Source organism: Melospiza georgiana, chromosome 1 (assembly GCF_028018845.1).
Source record: "Melospiza georgiana isolate bMelGeo1 chromosome 1, bMelGeo1.pri, whole genome shotgun sequence".
Taxonomy (NCBI): Eukaryota; Metazoa; Chordata; class Aves; order Passeriformes; family Passerellidae; genus Melospiza; species Melospiza georgiana.
The window spans coordinates 73027609-73049990 of NC_080430.1; the positions used below are offsets into that span (position 1 = coordinate 73027609).

At 44.2% G+C, this 22382-nt stretch overlaps 1 protein-coding gene across 2 annotated transcripts in view; it reads right to left on the minus strand.

Annotated features, from left to right (window-relative positions):
• Positions 1–20174, minus strand: part of ZCCHC2 (zinc finger CCHC-type containing 2) — a 44204-nt gene extending 24030 nt beyond the window's left edge. For both annotated transcript variants that reach the window (XM_058024597.1, XM_058024589.1), the window contains exons 1-4: positions 19239–20174; positions 5804–5915; positions 2430–2506; positions 179–250 (exon numbers count right to left, since the gene is read on the minus strand). In XM_058024597.1, the coding sequence (XP_057880580.1) occupies positions 179–250; positions 2430–2506; positions 5804–5915; positions 19239–20162 (1185 nt within the window). In that variant the 5' untranslated portion in view covers positions 20163–20174. The remainder of the gene's footprint in view (positions 1–178; positions 251–2429; positions 2507–5803; positions 5916–19238) is intronic.
• Positions 20175–22382: the final 2208 nt, after the last annotated feature.

Below are 22382 nucleotides of genomic sequence, written 5' to 3' on the forward strand. Positions count from 1 at the left end.
TGTCAAGATCCTTAACTCCAATATATATAATTAAATGGTTAATACAATTGTGAAGTACAAAAATCTGCTGGCATGCTTTTGTTTCTATAATTACACCTCAGAAATCATAGCTCTCCTAGACTACTTCTGAAGTTATAATTCTGATGTATAAACACTACTTTCATATTTGAATACATACTCTTAGCAGGAATTCCTGAAGCTCCTGATGTGTTTTTGTTACACATGTTACAGAAAAATCAGACCAGGTTACCTAGAATGAAGGAAAAAAGAATGAGGAAAGTGCCTTTCTCCCAATTTCATAGCAATTAGCTTATCAGAACAATTTCATAAATTTGGCAGTCTCAGAATTAACACTCGCAGTTAAGCAAACACCAGGCAAAACGGGGATAAGGCTGTACTTTTTCAAAGGCATACTAATTTTGAGTGTGTATTTTAGGATCACCTTCATGTTATTTGTGGCTAAAGGGAGCATGGGCAAATTCAAGGAAATACAATGAAGTCCCTGAAGATTACTGACTCAAAAAGAAGCCAGGCAGAAGGCTCTGTAATTATGGAAGTTGTATCAAACAGAAATAATTAACCACAAAAAAATAGGTACCAGTGAAAATGACTGTAGGTCAGATATATTGCATTGAGCTCTCACTGTCATTACCAGAAGTCAAAACGAAACAAAAAATCTCTTTATATTACTATAAAATAATTTTATCTGCCTTAGACTCAAATCTTACACAATCATATAGAAGTTATTTTAGGCTACAAGTCATAAAAAGTACTGCAAGTTACTGAAGAAGGCACTCAAGAATCAGACAACATTCTGGTATATGTTTTGATGATTCTGGCTTATTGTTTTGACACGACATGCAAGTAGTAAAACAGCACCTTCACATGCATGTTTTGAGTAAAAAATAAGTAAGCTTGGTTAGATGAGTGCTGCCTGGCTTTAAGCCCACTTCTGGGCCAAAGATTCCAATTAGTTACATGGGAACATTCAGGGTAACAGGAGCGGACACAACAATTACAAACATTCATTTACTCTCAGGAGTTGATAGAGTAATGTCACCCACCAACTGCCTTCAACTTAGTCCCCAAAAATGCCAACTACCCTCAGTGTCCTCAGCTGGGAAGCCATGACTGCAATTGCTGTTACAACCTTAAAAAACAGCAGTGTCTGGGCAAGTACAAAATTATCTACAGTGAAGAGCACAGAATATACCTGCACAGATGAGGAAAGGAAACTCTTTCCTAAAAGAACTGAGGTGGAGTTTCAAGATTACTGAAATAATCGCCAGAATATCTCCACATTCCCCCTTTAACAAAGAAATTCAAAACCACTGTAAAATCTGTCTACATGCTGAATCTTTAAAATAGTTTTTTTATTTTAAATTTTTATAATCCCTATAGACATTCTGTACAAACTTTCCCCATCTCCTACTGTGGTTTACTTCATACTCACTTCACAGACTATTTGGAAAAAAAAAATCTATGATGTGGTTGAAATATTTGGCCAGGTTAACCTTAAAGACTTTGAAGGCTACCTTCTACATATTACTGTCCTCAGCAAAAGAGGAGTGCATCTATTTAGAGAATACAACATCACAGAATACAATACCAAATTCTGCGATCAACACACCAACTTTCAGCTCAAAATGGCTTTTTTTAAGTTTGCTTCTTTAAAAACATCCCCCATGTCAAATGATCAGTTAGAAAGTTTGATGTGAACCATTCTTTTTTGGGTGAAAAAGGAGAACATTTAACTTTAACTTCAAATCTGGTATAATACCAGATTCACATCTATTGGCACAATGACTCATAGTGTTAGTCAGTCCTTGCTAAGAAAATTACTACTTTGATTCAACTAGAGCATCACCACCACCAGCCTTAGTAACTGTCATTTAATACATGCTGCCCTTAGCTACTATCATAGATGAAGACTACACTAGATAGGCTGTCCAGTTTTTGGCTGTTTTCCAGCTTGTTTGGTTTTCCCTTAAGAGACAAAGTCCAAAACAAAGGCACCAATCTCCAGTTTTCTCAAAAAGCACAGGCTCCACCCTCATATGGTAAACAGCGAGAAACAAGACCCAAGATGACCATATGACTCCAAGCAATCTGCAGACACACCTGCTTTCCTGTGCCACTTGAGCACTCTAAAACTTCTAGTTTCAGAATTCTTATGAGTTAGAAAAAGCCAAGTTTCCTGAACTGATGTCACACACCTAGCTATGGCTGATGTTTTATACGTTCCCACCTTATGCCCTCACACTTTATGCCCACAGTTATGTAAAACACCTGATTTGTACACAGAATTCAAAAGAATCACAAGATAATTCAAAGAATCTCAAAATTGCCTCCCGTGAAGGTTTTTGAAACAAGCTGTATGTATCTGCACACAGACAATAATTTTAACATCCTAGAGATTATTTGCTTACTTTGAATGTGTACTCCAAATGTTTGTCAGCCCTTTTTCTTGATACGTCTTTCAGGGTTATCTTCTCAATGTGTACAGCTGAAAGAAAAACACCTTATTGTGCACTCCAAAACTGTCAGTTTGCAAACCATTCCTTACTTTCCCAGGCTCTCTGAGCATGCCTGTAGGCTAAATCCTGATGCACACAGTGCAACTCTTCCCTAGGAGCTGTTGTATTGCAACAAACTGCTGGGAGCAGGCAGAACCTTGTTCTAAGTATTTCTCTGGCCTAATGACAATCTCTTTGGCACACATCATGAGAATCTATGCATTACCCAAGAGCTTATTTACACCAAATGTCACATAATTACAACAATATAACCACTCTACGTGAAAAGACACTAAAAGGAAGTCAAATGGTATCTTTACTTCAAGAAGTAACAAGTGCTGATAAAAACCAGCCAGTACCTTCTACACCTAGGCATCAGGAGCATCAAAATAGTACATGAGGGCAAACTAAGGCCAAATACCCACATTTCTGAGGGTACTTAGGTGAAAAGAATTAGTTAGGGAAGGCCTGAAGGAGACAGAAATGAGTGTCAGCAAACAGAAAACAAAGAAGAAGCAGAAAGCTTTGACAGTTGTACTGCAAAGAGTGTCATTGAATTGAATCCAGAGGGAACAAAGGTACTATAAGTAGTGGCTAATTTCACATTCCTTCCCCAGAGCCTACTGTACACAACAACAGGGAGTTCTGGCTGTGACCTGGCAAACTGCAGCACCATATGACTTTCAGGGCCTGGAGACTTTCTCGAGGGCACACAGCATTGCTCAGGTAATACTCCATATAAAAACCCTTGTATAGCCAAGATGGGCTTTCCAGTTTTGCTCCTATGCTGGCCTAAGAATTCAAGAAAATTTTATTCCAGTGCAAGCCTGAACACATCTTTACATGTAAAGAAAAAAATTATTTAAAAGCAGCTCGACCTGCCCTACATCATCAATGCTTCCTTTCAATGCTTTAGAAGCTACTTTTTTTTGGAGGGAGGTGGGTGGTGTTAACAGTTAATGTTTTCCTTTCAATTTTTAAATGCACGTTTACATGGGATATATTGGGAACTACTCATAACAACAGTGTCTTTTCCTAAAAAAAAAAAATAAAAATTAAACCTCCTGTAATTTCATGTTGCAAAATTTATTAACGGGTATTAACTAATTATCATCTAATATAATGTAAACAGTTTAAAATTAATTTTGTTACAGTTACAAATCAAGTCTCATCCCCATCAAACAAGCCATTTTTAAGAGAATTAAGCATTGACAATTTCCATAAAGGAACAATAAGCTCTAGTGCAGCAAATAAGTCTAGTGATAGTACTACAGCTTCCAATTTTCTTAGTAGAGAGATAAATACTGAATGTGCTGCTATACAATGGTTGTAATCCTCTAGCTGGGAGTTAGGTAGACAGACATTTTTACCAGTTAATGAAGATTTATTATTACAAAGGAAAGAAATCTGAGATGAGCTAAGGATGCCAGACAATAACAATATTTCATGAAAAGATTAATGTTTAGTGATCTTAATTTTTACCTGTCTGGTATAGATTAAAGTGCTGTTAGAAGGAGGAACATGGCACAACAAAAGTTTTGTTGCAGTAAAATTTCTTAATGGCTAACATTCTAATTTATATCGGAATTCGTATTCATAAGTTAATTAAGAAGTTGATTCCCATGACTGGAACTGAGAATAGTGGTTTAAATTGCATTCCACTACATGCATATATTTAGCATACACAATTAGGAAACTAAGACCATTAACATTCACAGACAAGCTTTTTTCCCTAATGAGACTGCTTATTTTAAACTATTGACAGTTCTCAATGCTAGAAGTTTGTCCTCGGGTATAAAAAAATTTATTACACAATGCAGTATCTTCAACTTCCTTAACTTCTTTCTGCTGCATGCTTCATTGTAATGCATGATACAACAGGTAATTACACTGTTGTTGCTGAACAGCTTTAGTTCTACAGTTTCAACAGACTCCTTTATAATTCTGTCTCCATAAAGACATTTTAAATATTCTAAATGGCTGGAAGAAAAGTTTGAATACACAAGCCAATGAGGCGTGTCACATCTCTACCTCTATTCTGGACACAGCACATGCATCTAGGATGATGAAGTAAAGCATGTATACATGACACTGCTTCCATTCTAAGTCAAGATTTTAAAAATTCATATTCATCACAGCTGAGAATAAAACCTGAGTTTTACTATCAGTGGTATTTCTAACCAGTAAGGAGATTTCTACAGCAGGGAATCTCTACCACATAACTGTGTAGCAAATATCACAAAGGTACTCTTATCCTTCACTGCGGTTTCTCACTATGATAATACAAATGCGGAAAAATATTTAAGCTCTTTGCTAGATTAAGTTATTCAAATTTTTTGTGCTTCTGTTACTCAATTTGAGTGTTACTAAAGAGATTCCCCCTTTTATGTTTCTAATTCATGAATACGAACACTTTGAACTCCATAAAAGGATTTGAAACAGGTTTGTTGTCTGTAATCTGCCATTATCTTCCTCTTGTATTTTTTTTTCAAGGAATCAAATCTCTCAAATTGCCTGTCTTCAGAGTGCAGTTAAATCTCCACACTAGAGACAAAAGGACATTTATGAGGACAAAATGAATAGCAATCGTTTTTCCATATTGTTGGCTCCTTCCTATCTGCACACTATCTGTTGACTAATTTTGAGTAGGCAAGTAACTTGCTAATCCTCTTGAAGAATAAAGGGTGAGAATAAATCTGTTTTCAATAATGCTCACTTCTTCAAAGAGAAAATATTGTGCTGGCAATGGCATATCAGAGTTTTGTTTATGCTCAGAAGCCTGTTCTTATCCTCTCAAGCCAAAACAGTGACTCCTATTAAGCCTTTCACTTCTCCAAACTGCCATTTCTATAACACCTGCTAATGTGGGTTTTCTTCGCTAATTTTTTTTTAAATGTCATCAAATACAACTGAATCAAGCAGCAAAATCTATGGACTGCTTCCCAATATTTTTGTGTTTAGCTTTGCTTAAAAAATTCAAATACTCTTAATACAATTGCATTATATATTCTTGTTTTCCCCCAAATCCTGACCCTTTTTTCAGTGGGAAGCCCATTTGCAGCTGATTTTCATGCAGGCATTCACTAGCAGTTAGCAGTTAACACAAATGACAACTTGTTATAACAAAGAAAAGACCAAGTAGGTGGCAGAGAAGCTATTTTACTTACCAATCACTGCAGCTTCTTGTAACAGCAAGAAAGATACAAGATGTCTACAACTCCAAGCAGAGTTTAATGTTCAAGGAAACCCTTAGAAGCCTTCCTCAAAAGGAAGCTCAGACAACGTACCTTCTCTCTGAGGTCTGTGGGAAGCCACCGGGAGTCCATCATGAGGCGCTGTGGTTCGTTCTAGCAAACTGGTCTCATTACTTGACATGCAGTCACCATGGGAAAAGTCGTTCTAAATCAAGAAAGAGAGAAAAAAAGACACGTCTTAGTGGAAGGACTGCTACCAAAGCTTGCTCTCTTACTCAGCAGGTATTGCAGAAAAACCCACAAACCCTTTATCTGTTATTCCACACGACAAAAACCATGAAGCTCTTGACAGTGGCAAAAAGGTGCTCCTTTCAGTTCTTTATTTGTTTATCAAATGTCATCTACAGCCTCCAATGTTTCACTGACCTTATTTTAAAAACAGAATATGGTAAGGAACAGGATATCTCAAGCTGGACAATTCAAGACCATTAGCTCAGAACTTCAGTGATAATTTACAATTAGCATGAACTCTTTCAACTACTAACACGTCAGTCATCTACTCACTACATTCTAAATATATTCTCCTCGCTTATATTCATGCCCTGTTCCTTCAGCCTGCCGCCTTTTCTATGTAGGGAATCATGAGTAACTGCTTGGACAGTCTATGAGGACATGCAGTCCATGCATCTCTCATCAATGAAATCCATGCATCTCTTAACAGCTAAAATTCAGAACACAAGCAGTTACCACCAATACCCTCACTTTGACAGAGAAAAGGACAGACTGAAAGCTCATCTCTCCCCACATTTACAGGAAGACTTCAAAATTATATACCAAGACATATTAATACAGTGGACAAGAAGGAGATAGATAACACAGATAGCTAAGTAAGAGAATAAAGAATAATCTGGGCTAACAATGATAAATAAGAAAAAAGTATTAGAATAGCATGGACTACAAGTGGTTTCCCTAGGGTAACAAGAGCCTATATAATTTTTTCCAAATTAGGATGAAACACTAATGTATCAATTTACACATTCTTCAATGACCTGGTCTTGCTAAAACAAAAGCAAGCAAACAAACTGACGAACAACCATGTTAAAACTCAGAAATATTTTGAAACATACAGTAACATTAAATGCAGCTATTTAATTCCATGTTCAAGGAAACAACACATTGTCTTTGAAAGGTACGTGCACAAAGAACTAGGAAATACAGGAAGTTACTAGCAAGTGTTTGGATTAATCTTTTTTAAGTAAAAAACCTTTGTTTATCTGTAACAAGTAGTATAACATATGAGCTGATGAAATAGCAAGTTCGGGAAAACTGAATGCACCACAAACATTTAGGAACTGGTCTGCATGAAAACTAAATTTATTCATACGGGAGGAAGAACACTGAAAGACCTTCATAAAAGATGGGTAGAGAAAAAATATAAATCTCCAGAGAGCATTCTTTATTTTTAAATGCAGGAAGCATTTAAATAAGGAAGCACATAATAAGTGTCAGAATATATGTGGTTGGTTGGGTTATCACATTTGTGCAATGTGATGAGACAAATCATCAACCAAGATTAGTAGCTGTATTTGTTGAAGAGGACCCCAAGACTGTCACAACAGAAAGACCAGAATGAGAAAGCACAAAGGTGGCAAAAGACATAGGAATTCCCTGCCAATTCTTCAACAAACTCCTTCAGATATGACAGATATACCAGCTAAAGCTGGCTTCATCTTACAAAACCAGCTTTACTGCACCTACAGCACGGGCACGAACTGTGGCAACTCCTGACAGTGCATCCAACACATGCCGACCCAGGAAGTGTCCAGGCATCAAGGCTGCCCTGGGCATGCTGATAACCTAACTTTGGTCAGTGACACCCACAGCAGCACAGTTAGCAAGTGCACTGCAGTCTAAAGCTGTTTCAGCTGTTTCATCAAACCAGTGTATGGTTTGTGCTCTGAGCTGAGCATTGGTAATTTCAGGTTTCAAAGCCATCAGATTTAAAATACAAAGCCTGCTTTGTTTCTTCAAGATAAAACTCACACCAGTCCCCAGTCACTCAGTAAATAATCGCAGCAAACATCTAATAAATTATGAGCTCAATGTCAGATATAGGGTAAGAAAGGGAAACAGCTGTATGTCAATGAGACTGCAATTTTTAACAGCTTTAGCACATTTTCAGGTTTAGTTTACTAAAATAACCCCTCAAACAAGCCACCACAAGCATGCTCTGGAGAGAACTACTTCCAGAACACTTCAAAAAACCCACCGATACTGTTTCAGCAGACATTTCATAACAACTGTGGGCAGAAAAAGTGGAAGTACTTTGGTTTGGTTAAGTGTTAACTCCTGATCTAAAAACAATCAAATCTGAGGTCAGACCTTCTCTTGCATTCAAAGCCAGGATATTTGTTTTGATTAATGGAAAACAAATTACAGACTATTCTAAAAAATAATAGCTAGTTTAAAAGTCAAATAAACTGTGAGCAGTTTTTAGGAAATTTATAGAAATAGGATTTACTTCAAAAAAGTATTCTGTTCAGCTCATGTCAAAGAAGCATTAAATACTGCTGCTACACCTTCTAATACTAGAAAATTGCTTCTTACCAAGCACATATATCATCTCTGTAACACCATTCAAATACTTTTGCAGTGAATTATTGTAGAATGGTTATTTTTCTATCCATGGCAGCAGTCTGTAACAGGCAAACTACAACCACAGTTGAATGCCCCCTCTAAACTGCAAAATATTACATTAAGGTTTCAAACCTTATTTAAATAATTATACCAATTATTATAAAATAACTATAATAAATTTATAATTTATTCACTTGCAGAATTCTTCATGTCCAAAGTTAACCAGTAATATCTATTCTGACTGCTGGCTTTCACAACACAGAAGGTAGACAGTGGGAAATCCAGAGCAGTCACAGCTTTATCTTACAGCCTGCAAAGCTCCAGATCCTGTCTTAAGCTGCATTACTACTCTTCACTTTTGGTGTTACCTGCTGTGACAGTTCTACATCAAACTCACAAGTAACTGAAACACAGGTGCCACTGTCAGAGCAGACAACTCTAGGGCAAGTGACTGCAAAGTCTGAAGGGCCAAAGAATATTAAGAGCAGCATCATATGTTGTTACGTGGTGCCAGTCACACCAGGAGCACAAGCCCTTTAAAGCCCGGTACGCTGCTGAGGAAGGGCATGCCATACAGAACCAGCTGTGCTCGTCCTTTCCTGTCAATACAGCATATTATCCATGTTCACACAACACACACAAGTGTAAGGCTAACTCTCACATAAGCCTCTGCCACTGTGAGACTTCACTGCAACTCACAGTGCTGCTGCTAATGATTAAAATACAGTGAAGCAAGAAATGTGGTGGCCCCAAATCAGTTGCCAGATAATTAATTTGATAATCACACAGATCTCAGTGATGGGCTGAAGGATTAACTACATTTCTCCTTGAAAGTGAAATAAGCTAAGAGAGTACCCTAAGAATTATCTCCTCTTACAACCTAGACCAGAGTTTTGTATTAAACAGATCTATCCTCATATGGTTGAAAGCAAGTACTATATCAAAAAAAGCTTATCACTTGAGACACCTCCCAGGACTGTATCATATGATCACAGAATGTTCTGGGTTGGAAGTGACCTTAAAGATCACCTAGTTCCAATCCCTCTCCCATGGGCAGGGACACCTTCCCCTAGAAACAGCTGCTCAGAGCCCCATCCAACCTGGCCTTGAACACCTCCTGGGATGACGCATTCACAGTTTCTCCAGGCAACCTCTTCCAGTGCTTCACCTCCCTCACAGTAAAGAATTTCTTCCTAATATCTAGAATGTGGTTGAATTTCTAGCCTGCAAGCACACATTGCAAGGTCACATTCAGCTTCTCATCAAACCACACTCTCAAGTTCTTCTCCTCAGACTGCTCTCAATCCATTCTCTGCCAAGCCTGTATTTGTACTTATCATTGTCCCAATCCACCAGCAGAACCTTGTACTTGGCCTAGCTGAACTTCATGAGGTTCACAGAGATTCTTCTCTCAAAGAGAAGAACCCTGCCAAGGTCCCTGTGGATCCTTCCCTCCAGTGTGACAACTGCAAAACACTGCTTGCTGTCATTGGCAAACTCACCAAGGGACCCTTGATCCCACTGTCCATGTCACTGACAAAGATGTTGAACAGCACCAGTGCCAGGACCAACCCCAAGGAACTCCAGTTGTCACAGGTCTCTGCTTGGACCAGGGAGCCCTTGAAAACAACTCCTTGAGTGTGACCATCCAGCCAATTTCCTTATCCACCGACTGGTCCATCTGTCAAATCCATGTCTCTCCAGTTTAGAGACAAGGCCATCATGTGGGACAATGCCAAATGCTTTGCACAAGTCTAGGGAGATAATGACAGTCACTCCTCCTATCAACATTACCATCCCGTTGTAGAAGGCCACCATTTTATGAGGCATTATCTGTTCTCAGCAAAGCCATGTTTGCCATCAAATGACTCCTTATTTTCCATTTGCCTTAGCATGGTTTCCAAGAGGATCTGTTTCATGATCTTGCCAGGCAGAGGTGAGACTTACCAACTTCTAATTCCCTAGGTCTTCCTTATCTCCCTTTTTTAAAATGGGGCTTATGTTTCCCCTTTTCCAGTCAGTGGAAACTTCACTAGACTCCCATGACTTCTGAAATATGATGGATAGATGCTGAGATACTTCAGCTGTCAATTCCTCCAGGACCCATGGGTGCATCTCATCAGGTCCCATTGTTTTGAGCACCCTTACATTCCTCAGATAGTCTTCAACATGTTCTCCTACAGCTGGTGGTTCCTTATTCTCCCAGATCCTACCTTTGCTGCCATGACTTCAATGGTGTGGGCTGGAGCACTTGGTGAAGACTGAGGCAAAAAATTTATTGAGTACCTCGGCCTTCTCCATATCCCAAGTGACCAAATATGCCGTTTACTTTGAGTCTTTCTCTTACCACCCATGTATCTACAGAAGATTTTGTTGTTGCCACTGACATCCCTGGCTAGATTTAGTTCTATCATGGTTTTAGCTTTCCTAACCTGGCTACTCAAACAGTTTGTCTGTATTTCTCCCAGGGTATCTGTCACTGCCTTCCACCCTTCATAGCCTTCCTTTTCATGTTTGAGTTCATCGAGAAGCAACTTACTTATCCACACAGGCCTCCTAGTATTTCTGCCTGACTTCCTCCTCACTGGGATGCATCACTAATGAGCTCAGAAGCAGTGATTCTGTAATATCAATCAATTTTCTGGGGCCCCTCTTCCCTCTGAGGCTTATTTCATGCTACTCTACCAATCAGTCTCCTGAAGAGGAGTCCAGAAGTATTTATGCTCCAAGGTCCAGGGGTGCTTGTCTGTAACACAAGCACCAAATATCTAAAGTGGTGAGCCATCCTGCTGAGAAGGATGTTGCTCTGCCTGATTCCATGTGAGCTGAGATCTCAGCTCACCTACACATGACAGATGTCCAAACTCTGCCTTCTATCAATGCAGATGACTGATCAAACAATGTCATGCTGGCATTGCTTTGGCAGTATGCAGTGAAATCTGTTACTGGATAGCTTACTAATCATCACGAGCAAGCAATTGATGCACATAAGTCTTCTGATGCTTGCACTGCACTTTCATAAAAGAACTATTCATTCATCAGCTCTGATGAGCACTAACAAGGGAAACACACTTCCAGCAGCTGGACAGCTTGATTAGTTCTACATGCCCAAATATGAAATATTATTTTTCTGCAAGAACTACAGTAAATGTGCTATGAGGGACAGCACTACTCAGCCTTGCAGGCTGTGCAGATGCAAAGTGGCACAGCTCGTTCATTCATCTAAAAGTGGGAACTGACAAACAAAGCCAGATGAAAGAAGGCATTTTGGAAAAAATCAAGGTCTAACTCATGATTGTGAGCTATCAACTACAGCATCTGCACCTTCAACAAAATTGAGTGATGTCAGAATAATCATTAACAGATGTGGTGCCAATTACAAGACCAAAGCCATGATTTGTTTATAACAAACCGTGCAGGCTCTCATTGCCTCACAGCTGTGATACACAGATGTATTGCTACATAGCTGTGGTAGCATAAAGGTTCAACATTTCCTCTCCAGAAGCAAGAACCAGATGAAACCACCTGAGTATTTGTGTGCTGCTGAACCCTCTCCTGATGACTACAGCAGCAGAGATGAAGCCTTACTCAACACTCTGAGCAACTGTACCTGCACCCCATCACTGTGGGGTGTGGCTTGGATACAGGGATAGAACATTCTTGCCATTTTAAAATGGAAATCCAGCATATGCATTTAATACTCACAAATGCAAACATCTAGAGCAGCAATGCTTCAAAATCTATTTAATGCTTACCACATTAATACAACAGATTGTCCCCTAACCAAAAAAATCCAGTGCTGTCTCAGACAAGCTGCTAGGCAAATGCAAGACCAAGACTGCAAACAAATGCCCAACAGACACTGCTGCTAAATCATGCTCCAATCTGCAAACTCTGAGCTATGCAAAGGCACCATCCAATTGTTCTAAGATGGAGACATGCTGTTCTGTTCTACAAGACTAAAGCAGAATGAGCCTCAAGATCTTGGACCACAAAAACCCACCAAATTATCTCTCTTTTAGCCAAACCAACATACAACTTAGATGTTTACATGTCAACTTTTAAATAGAATCAATGATACTCCAGAACAATAATGCTTATTCCACACAGAACCTCAGCTGAAGAAATGGGCTGACAGGAACCTCAGAAAATTCACTATGGGAAAGTGCAAAATCCTACACCTGGGCAGGAAGAACTACAGGCACCACACATTCGGGGACCTAACAGACTATATATAGAGTGGCTTTGCAGAAAAAGATCTACACTTATAAAAATGTGTGTGTGTGTGTGTATGCACACATCTGAAGGGAAGGTGCAACAAGGATGGAGCCAGGCTCTTTTTAGCAGTGACCAGTGACAAAAGCAACAGGCAGAAGCTGAAACACAGGAGGTTCCCTCTGGACATCTGGAAACACTTTTTCATTGTCAGGGTGACTGAGCACAGGTTGCCCAGACAAGCTGTGCAGTCTACATCCTTGAAAACACTCAAAAGCCATCTGGACATAGTCCTAGGGAATGAGCTGTAGGTAGCCCTGCTTAAGCAAGATCACCTCCAGAGGTCACAGCCAATCTCAGTCCCTCCATGGTTCTGTGACCAGACATAAAATCCCATAATATGTGCAGTAAAGGCCTGACTGGCTGAACATACAGTTCAAATGGATTATGTGCAACTGCCCTATTAACTCATATCTAGTAAGCTGGACTGCATAGAGAGTATGCACAGGGGCCTAAAAGTACTTTGAAGCATATCTGTTCTGCTAAACTATGTTAAAGAGTCTGCCTGCAAGAGGCAGCAACAAAACATTTAAGTGGAGAGAGAAACCTGACAAAACATCGGCTGATTCTGAGAAGAAAATGACACCACGTGACAGCTTCAGCAATCACATACTGACAAACTTATAGCATTACCAAATTCTAACAATTTTGAGACAAAGGGCAACCAACCCTGTTACATCACAGGAACAAATTCAGCCTGTGGCAATTACATTTGAAGTACTAGACATGGCTACACCTATGATTTACAGTGCTGGGGAAATAATGCACCTCGTGTTTGCTAGAAACACGGTGTGTTTTAAGTCTCGCCTCACCTGAGCTTCTAACAGGACCTAAATCAGTTTCAGTCTAACCTAGCTAGTCCATGACATAGCAGGGAAGTTGAAGCTAGAGCCAGCCAAGCACCAGTTCAAGAATTACTCTGTCCCCAGGTGGCTGCTCTTTCAACAACCCTGCAACATCATACTTGTGCTATTGTCAGCTGAGTGAATAAAAATAAGATTACTTGAATGTAGCAGTTCAGACTAACACAAAAAAATATTCTCATAACAGTCTAGAGTGATAGGAAGATTTAAAAAACATTTGCCCCTGAAGAGTAGTTCACTGAAGTACAGTCAGTACTGAGAAGAGACAATGCCTTCATTACTACATTTAATTACCATCAAAGGGCAATATATCATTTTGTCCAATCCTTGAACTCCAGCATAGTTTGAAAGTATTATTTTATGTACAGCATTTCCAAATAACAGAAAATCTTTGTCTTGTGGTTATCTTGCTCCTAAGACACTTCCCAAGACACTAAATTTTCTTTAGCTGTTCAAAATATTTTTACTTTCTTCTCCCAAAAAGACAAGATTGAGGAGGTTAAGGAAAGAGGTTGAGGAAAGGCAATAAACTCACAAAGGAATGCACTTTCAAGTCAGATCTCTTACAGTTTTGGTCTCCAGAAGTATAAACCCTTAGACTTGGAGGAAACTACAGAAATTCACCAACTCTTTAAGGAAAAGTAGGTATTTTGTTTTAATTACACTAATGAAGAATCAGCTGTAGTGCTTTCTAGGACAGCTATGGCTAGAGACTGATAATGACAAACAAACAAGGTGACAGATTTAAGCAGGCAGAATCCTACACACTTCAGAGGGTTCACAGACACAACCGTCTTACTGCTGCTGTCTGCACCCTTTTCTGCAGCTCTTTAGAAAAAGCTCAGAGTCCTCTGCACTCCAAGCCCAGTGAGATCCTGCCACCTATAAATAAGTCAGCATTGGGCAACCCTGAAAACTGGACCACAGCTCAACTACAGCAATCGAAGTACAAGCATTAGGAAGTCAGGGGTGTATTTTCAACACTCCCGGTATTCATTGACTCTGCTGGACAACAAATTGTCAGGGACAACAAAGAGGCTGATTAACTCGGTATAATGGGTCTGGGAAGGGCTACAAACTTGTACTAACACCTCATGTTTAGAATTAAACAGCTAAAACAGCTCAAAGCGGTGAAAGTTTTTACTCTGCAATTTCCTGGAACATCAGCATGCACATCTAGATAGAACTCATTCATTTGAGGCATTGTTTTTTATCTAGCTATGACTTCCTTTCTAGAAGACTTCCAGTAATGTTTCTGGAAATTCTTAACTCCTGTTTGGAGACACAGAAATTCCTGTTCAGAGACAAGGCTGTTAGGTTCTCTGAGGCATCTGGAATACTTTTCATCTCAGTATGCAAAACTTCTAAAACATTTGTATTTCCCTGGAGTGCATCATCATTTAAAAGACCTTTGCCAAGAGTGAAATGACATTTTTAATCTTTATGTCTCTTATTTAAACCAGGCTCTGAAGATAAACTTCTCCTTATACTCAACTCTATGACACTAAAAACAGTGCACTGCAGACAGAGCTCTTAGATTCTAAAATTAAATTCTACTACTTCATTCTCCTGCAAGTCACTGAAGACCAATTATAAAAGCACTCTTCTAATTTGCACACAAAATATCCTATAAATAGAAGTGCACTAAGAAAAGTACTCTGTAAATAGAAACTTCCCCTTTGTTTGTAAGTAAAGAATTTTTCTGTGAAGAATCCTGCAGCCAACTAATTATATTACTATTCAACAACTATTATCTCCAGGAGATTGCTTATTTCAACAGAACCTTGGTTCTATTCCTGTCAAGTATGCCTGATTAAACACTCCAGTGCCTAATACAAGCCACATTTATCATGTTCGTGGATATACAGAGCTTCTTCGGTATTTCAGCATTTTGATCCCAGACATGGGATGGGATGGAGAAAGATAAACAATAAAGTCAAACTGCTTTGATAATGATGCACTTATTAAACAAAAATAATCAACAAATGAGTTAAGCTATGTGTTCTGTTACTTAAACCAATATACAGAGGTATCAACAGGATCTTTGCACATTCATGCTTCTTTTATTCAGCAGCCAATACTGCTGATTTATTCTTATACTTCAACTTCAGATTCAAAGCTGATATTCTGCAGTTTAACACACCAATTACTTTTTTCCAAAAGATGTTCTTATAAACTACACCTTAAATTAAGAATTTGAAAATAGTATCAAGTGTTTCTACTTTAAGCATAAAAACTCCCTAACCTTAACTCAGAACATTTCATAAAGAAATCAAGTTTATCAACTGTAAGGTAATCCTAGATCTACCCATCCCACTGCAGCAGTCCGACCTCCCCACTTTCAAATTGGTGTTTTGAGCTTGAATAGAATTTGTAGAATATTTTAAAATCTATCACTAAAGAAGTTACATTTTTCAAAATCATTGAAATAAGACACTAAAAATAGCAACAATTTTATTAACCCTTTGTCATGAAGCAACTTTATAGTGAGCTCAATTTTATCAGACAACACAGACCCTAACCAGAAAACAGAACCCCAACAATGGGCAAAAGCAAATTGCTTTACGTTCTAGTAAATCACCCATAAATTCTCTGCAGGTGAACCTCCCAAGCCTTGGTGTTCACTGAAGCCAGGTGTTACAGCTCCTCAAAACCTCAAACGGAGCCATTTAGTTAGATACGCCACGTGCAATAGCACAGCCCTTTGCCCTAAAGAATTCAGAACGGACAAACCGCCTGATTCTGCTCCAGCTCTGAACTCCCTCAGTTTGCAGGCTGCTTTCCTATGCCTGGCTGCTGCCAGCCATAGGAATGCATTGGTATTTCACAGCCCAGCCGGTGAACAACAGCTCAGTGACCGCCTTCCGACGGGTCAGAAGCCGGGAGCTGAGAACGCCCGGGAGCGCTAAGCACGGCAAGACCAGAGCAGAGCTGGCAGCCTCCGTGCACAGAACGCTGCTGCGCTTTCCCCGCCCGACAGCCGGGCCCGCCGCAGTTCCCACACACGCTTCCCGCCCGGGGAGCGGAGCGGGGCCAGGCCGAGCCCCCCCCGTTATGCAATGGCGGCACCGCCCCTTCCCGCCGGGCCGGGCCGGGCACCGCCCCAGGGACACGTGACCGGGAGCCAGCGCCGCCATGTTGGACGGGGCGGGAAGCGGCGGCCACCATCAGGCACCGCGTCTCTGCCGCGCAGGGCGCTGCCGGGCGGCCCCCGCCCCACGGCGGGCAGCGCGGAGGGGCAGCGGGGCTGTGCCCTCACGGAGCGCCGGCGATCCCTGACCCACCCTCCTCCCCGCAAACAAAGAGAGGAGTCACCCCCTTTCCCCGGGCCATGACGGTGCTCGGTGCCCTGGGGCGCCGCGTCCACCCCGCTCCCCCTCCCGCCGGTCCTTCGCCCTCGCCGCCCCCGGCTGTGCCCCTCTAACGGAGCCGTCCCGTCCTCCTCCCCGGCACCGCCTGCCCGAGCGCTTCCCGTGCGGCCGCGGGACCACCGCGAGGGCTCCCGAGTGGAGCTGCTTGCGCTGCCCGGCACGGAGCGGGTTATTCCCGGAGATGGAGCCCAGCCCTCCTGACACGAGCCCAACCGAATAAAATTTCAGAGAGGTCTTTATGAACTGTTCCAGTTCACAAACGCAGAGCCCTGAAGGCACTCAAATTTCAGAGGTTAAAGGAGGAGAAAAGGCCTGTGGACACCCGACAGGATTTTAAATCAAGTTCACTGTAATGCTACGGCAGCATTTTGCCAAAGAAGCCTTTAATTCTGCTACTGGCTCCATCTCCTTTAGCGTTTTATCTGCGAGGGTCCCACTGTCCCCGTGGGACGCTGACTGAAATACTAAGCAGAAACCCACTGATCCCTCAGTGGGTTCTCTGTCAGCCATTATTTCCCAGAAAGGCTGTGCTGTATTTACAATTAGCCATTAAAGAGGGGAAGGGGAAGGAAGGCCTACGGAAGCGCTGCCGTGTCAGCTGTGTCGAGTACGGAGTATGTGATGTGCATGTTCAGCCAAGCTGACTCGGGTCTCTCAGTGTTCCCCGAGTAAACAAAACCACCACAACTTGGACAGCTGCTTTTATGCTTAAGCCAGAACACCGCACAAAACTGACTTCAATCCAGTAGTTCACGGGAGCCTGCTGTCCCAACTGCAGTTGGTGGGACACACTGAGCAGCTACAATTGCTGTGCCAGTTCCAGGCAGGAAGTATGCTTCCGGTTCCTAGCACTTTAAACCCAGAAGGGACAGTGTCCAATCTTACCACTTCCTGCAATTCAATCTCTTCCCCGGAAAGATGGACTTTCAGGATTAATTCTGGGAGAGAACTAGACTTGCTGCAGGCCAAAGAGCCAAAATAAACACTTTTTGGACTGATGCTCCAAATTCATTGTGATTTCAGTTCTGTAACTTCTGCCCATTAGTTTATGACCTGCCAATTGCGTTTTGGCCTTTAAGTGATATAAACATTTAGTTAATAAATATAATATCAGAAGGCTAAGAAATTGATCTCTGTCTCCTCTGGGTACTCCTCAAGAGCATACCCCATCCTTAGCAAACAGAAGGAGCCATTCCTTTCACATGGCAGGCAACGCAGAAGTTTTTTACAAGTGGCTGAAATGGACTGCACTGCAAGCAAACTTAGAAACAAAATCCCCAAACCCCAACCCTTACTGCTTTGTACCCTTTTCTGTCAAGTAACTCATGAAAACCTGATGGGTTCAGTGGAACAGCACTATAAACACCCATCTTCCAGCCCTTCCTTCCCCTTTTGCAGGAGAGGCCATCTATAGACCAAAAATTGCAGAGCTCCATGAGAACAGCTTGGCTGCATAAATATGGGGCAATTTTTAAAGCCCATGCTCATCAAAGAGGGCAGCAGTGAATGGCACTGCAGGAAAACCTCTGCTTAAACAGAGCTACTGCACAGGAGAATACTTCCCTTGTCACTCACTGCAAGTCCTCATCCCTGGTGACAGCCTCATCCTAGCAACAAGTGGCACATCTGCTTTCAGGATGAGCTTTGCTGTTTCCTGATAGACACCCAAAAAAAATCAGTATTTCTCTGGACAGAAGCTCCAGTTGTGACAATGTTTCTTTAGTGGAATCATTACCACCCCTTTCCTAATGTTGTCAGCCATCTCACTGAACCTGGTGTTTCAGAGAACCAGCCTTAGAGCTGGTGACCCGACTGCTGCCCTGATTCTTGCCAAGTTCAAGCCTGTGTCTCATTCTGTGAAGGGGCAAGGAAGCAGACGCCATATAAAAAAAATATTTCAACTTGTTCTATTGGTTTGAAGCCCCCAGAGAATGTGCTCTTAGGCAATCTGGTCTCTATCTAGCATTGTTATTATTTCTATTTTTACAAGTCTAATCAAGCTGCTAGTTGCTGTTGCTTGAACTCCTGCTTTGTGCAGTGACCTACAGCGTACAAGGCAGCCAGTTCAGTACTGTGCACCCTGCACTCCAGCACGGCAGAGTTCCAGAAAAAAAAACCAGCGTTCCATAAAGCATGGCAGGCTAGGAAAATCAGCCCTTCCCCCCGCCAAGAAATTTGTAGTAGACACTTCGCAGGAGGTTGTGGGGGCGGCCGGGGCTGACACTGCCGTGGTAGGGGGAGGACGGAAGGGACCACATCCCAGTGGGGGGGATTCGGGGAAAGCAAGCGGCCGCTCCTACAAAAACAGGAGGGAGCGATGCAAGAAGGACGAAACCACCCGCTGAGATGGCGCAGCAGGATGGGCGCAGGACGCGCCGTTACCTGGGCTGGGTGGCGGCCGAAGCCCTCCTCCTCCTCCTCCTGGTCCCCGCACAGGGCCCTCCGCAGCCGCTCCAGGTGCTCCCGCAGGGTGACCCGCTGGTGGAAGGAGAAGGCCGGGTGCAGCGAGGCCATGGTGAAGAGCAGGAGCAGCTCCTCCTGCGCGCCGCAGCCCAGGCCCTGGGCGGCGGGAAGCCCGGCCTGCCCGTTCTCGGCGGCTCCGTCCATCACCACCACCACGTCCCCCTCCTCCTCCTCTTCCTCCTCCTCGGCCGGGGCCCGCCGCGCCGCCGGGCAGCTCTGCAGGATGGAGTCCACCTGGGGCAGGAGGCGGTGCAGGCGGCCGGCGGCCTCGCGGTTCTCGGAGCCCAGTAGGGCCAGGTAGACGATGAGCTTGGAGCGCACGGCGGGGTCGCGGAAGTCGCCGAGCTGCCCGGGGTCGCTGAGCCCGTTGGCCTTGGCCTCCGAGTCGCGGAGGCAGTGGTAGTCCTTGCGGGCCAGGTCCTCCAGGCAGGAGCCCAGGAATCGCAGCTCCAGCGGGTTGCACAGGTCCAGCAGCCCCACCATGAACTCCAGGCGCTGCGCCGAGCCCAGCACCAGCCCGAACCACTCGTACACCGTCTCCTTGTCGGTGCGGGCGGCCGCCGAGCCGGGACCGCCGCCGCCCGGAGCGCCCAGCGAGGCGGGGGGGGGCGGCGGGCCGGGCCCAGGCCCCGGCCCCAGGCCGTGCAGCCGGCTCGGCCTCTCCAGCCCGCACCCCCTCCCTGCCGCCGCGGAGGCGCCCCCGCGAGCCCGGGGCACCTGCTGCTGCAGCGGGAGGTGACAGTCCAGGGCACCGCCGGGCTCCTTCAACCCCGCCGCCGTCGCATCTTCCGCCGCCGCTGCCTTGTGGCTCGTCTGCTTCAAGGGCAGCTTCATCTTCAGCATCCTCGGCGGCGGCGCGGGAGGGACGCGACGCCCGCCGGGACCCGGCGGCAGCGGGGAGGTGGCGGCGCGCGCGGCGCTCAGGCGGAGCCGCTCATGCCGCTCATGCGGCCCGGCCGGCGCGGGAGCGGCGCGCGCGCACGCGGAGCGGGGGAAAGGCGGCCGAAACGGTCCCGGCGGGCGGGGAGTGGGGAGTGGGCGGGCGGGGCGGGGCTCGACTCGCTCGCGGCGGCGGCGGCCGTTCCCCGTCTCCGCCTCTCCCCGGCGCGCTCCCACGGCGGTTCCCCCTCTCCCCGCCTGTGCCCGGCGCCCGCGCAGAGCCGGTAGGCGCCGGCGGTGGAGCGCTCGTGGCCCTGGGCCGGCGCGGCGGGACCGGCTGAGGTCCGAGCTCCCGGCGGGGGAGCGGCGGGGCGGGGGGCAGGGGAAGGGGGGGGCAGGTGGCGGGCGGAGCGCGCGCGCGCCTCTCCGCCTATGGGCGCCGCCCGCGTCAGCGCGCGCGCCCGCCGGGAGCCGGGGGGCGCGAGGCTGGGCGGCGCGTTGCGCGCGGGGCTGCGCGCGCGGCGCGCCCCGGGCACGCGCGGCCGCCACGGCCCCGCCCCGCGCGCGGCGCAGGGACCGGCGGCCCCTTTGGGAACGGTCGGGGGCCGGGTGTGCCCGGTGAGTCCCGGTGGACACGCCGGTGGGAACGGGTCAGTAGTTCGCCTGGAGCAGTCCGAGCGAGCCTCCCTGTCTCCCGAATGAAAGACTTCCCCGAGATGAGGCCGTGCGCTGGCTGGTGGCTCCGGTGTGCGGAGCCACGTGGGTTTGCCCAAAGCCGGCGGGAGCGGGCCCAGAGCTGTGCCGTGCCGGTGCTGGAACAATGCTGAGTGTGGAAACATGGCTGCTACAGGCCTTTCTAAACTTATTTCCTATTTTCTAAATTCTAATGCAGTTGAAACTTCTGCTGTTGTAAGATGTCTCCTCTTTAAAACCACTATTGCTCTAGAATCATGTCTTTCCATCCAGGTTTTTTTTACAACAGAGAAATAAAGGAAAAATTGCAGAAAAAATATAGTGAAATGGTTTAGGGATACTCTGTTAGGAAGTAGCAGGCTGGCTGCGCTCTCATTCCCCCAGCTGTTGTAGTTCCACGATGAAAAGCCTACAATTACAAGATTAAGCAGTGCTCTGAGTAGTCAGAAAGTTGCATTGCTCCTCATTTTGATTCCCCCACAGTTACATAAAGGAAGTCTATTTAAAAGGAGAACCAAGCCTGTGGCTTGCTTAACAGCACAGCGAAGAATAAAATTCATTTTAATTACAATTATGCAGAGCAGCATCTCTGAGCTGCTTACAGAGTATGAACTGCCAGAGCTGGCTGCCCCTTACCTGTTTGTTCAGAAGGCGATGGTGCTACAATGAGGAGCTTTATCAACAACTAAGAAAGTGTTGTGCAGATTATAATAGTCTTGTATTATCTGCATCACATAGATTTGCCACCGAGCAGTCTTGAGTTACAGACTATATAATTCCTTGCATTTTTATGTATGTACAGCAAACATATGTATTCTAGTTTTAAACATTAAATGACTAATGTGAAGGTAGCTCATGTTGGGTTTGTAAGTTCCTGGTGGCTGCTCAGTCCTCTTCTGGTGACACAATTGGACTCGACCCTGACTCAGAGCAGCTCTCCTCATTCACTGGCATCACAAGAGCACTGGCACTGGCCTCACCAAATCTTCAGGAGTGGGAAGTGGGTCAGACCTTACCCTTCCATCCCAGACTGCCACAGTTCTTTGCTAGTCCCAGGACTAGGGATGTGAAGAAAAGTGTTGTGAAGTCTCATAAACTTGTTTTATCCTCTTTTATTTGATTCTGTTTGCTGGTTATGGCTGGGCTGGACCTGTGAATCACTCCGGATCCCTGCAGTCATTCATCAAAGCAGCTATCATAATGCCACAGTAGAATATTTTCTTATGTCGTCATTGTGAAGCAGTAATTCTAGAATTACAGAATTCTTGACTTTTTTTTTTTTCCCAAAGAAAAATTACTGGGACTGTCTTGGGGGATGTGCCAAGCTGGAATTGTGGAAGCACAGAAATAAGGCTTGAGGTTTCTGCTTAGTAATTTAAACAGATATTTAGTCTGAAGAGAATTTGCAAGATCAGAATTGCAATGATCCAAATGTTAGAAATAGTATTTCCTACTTTAACAATCTGTGATTCAAATAAAACGTGACATAGT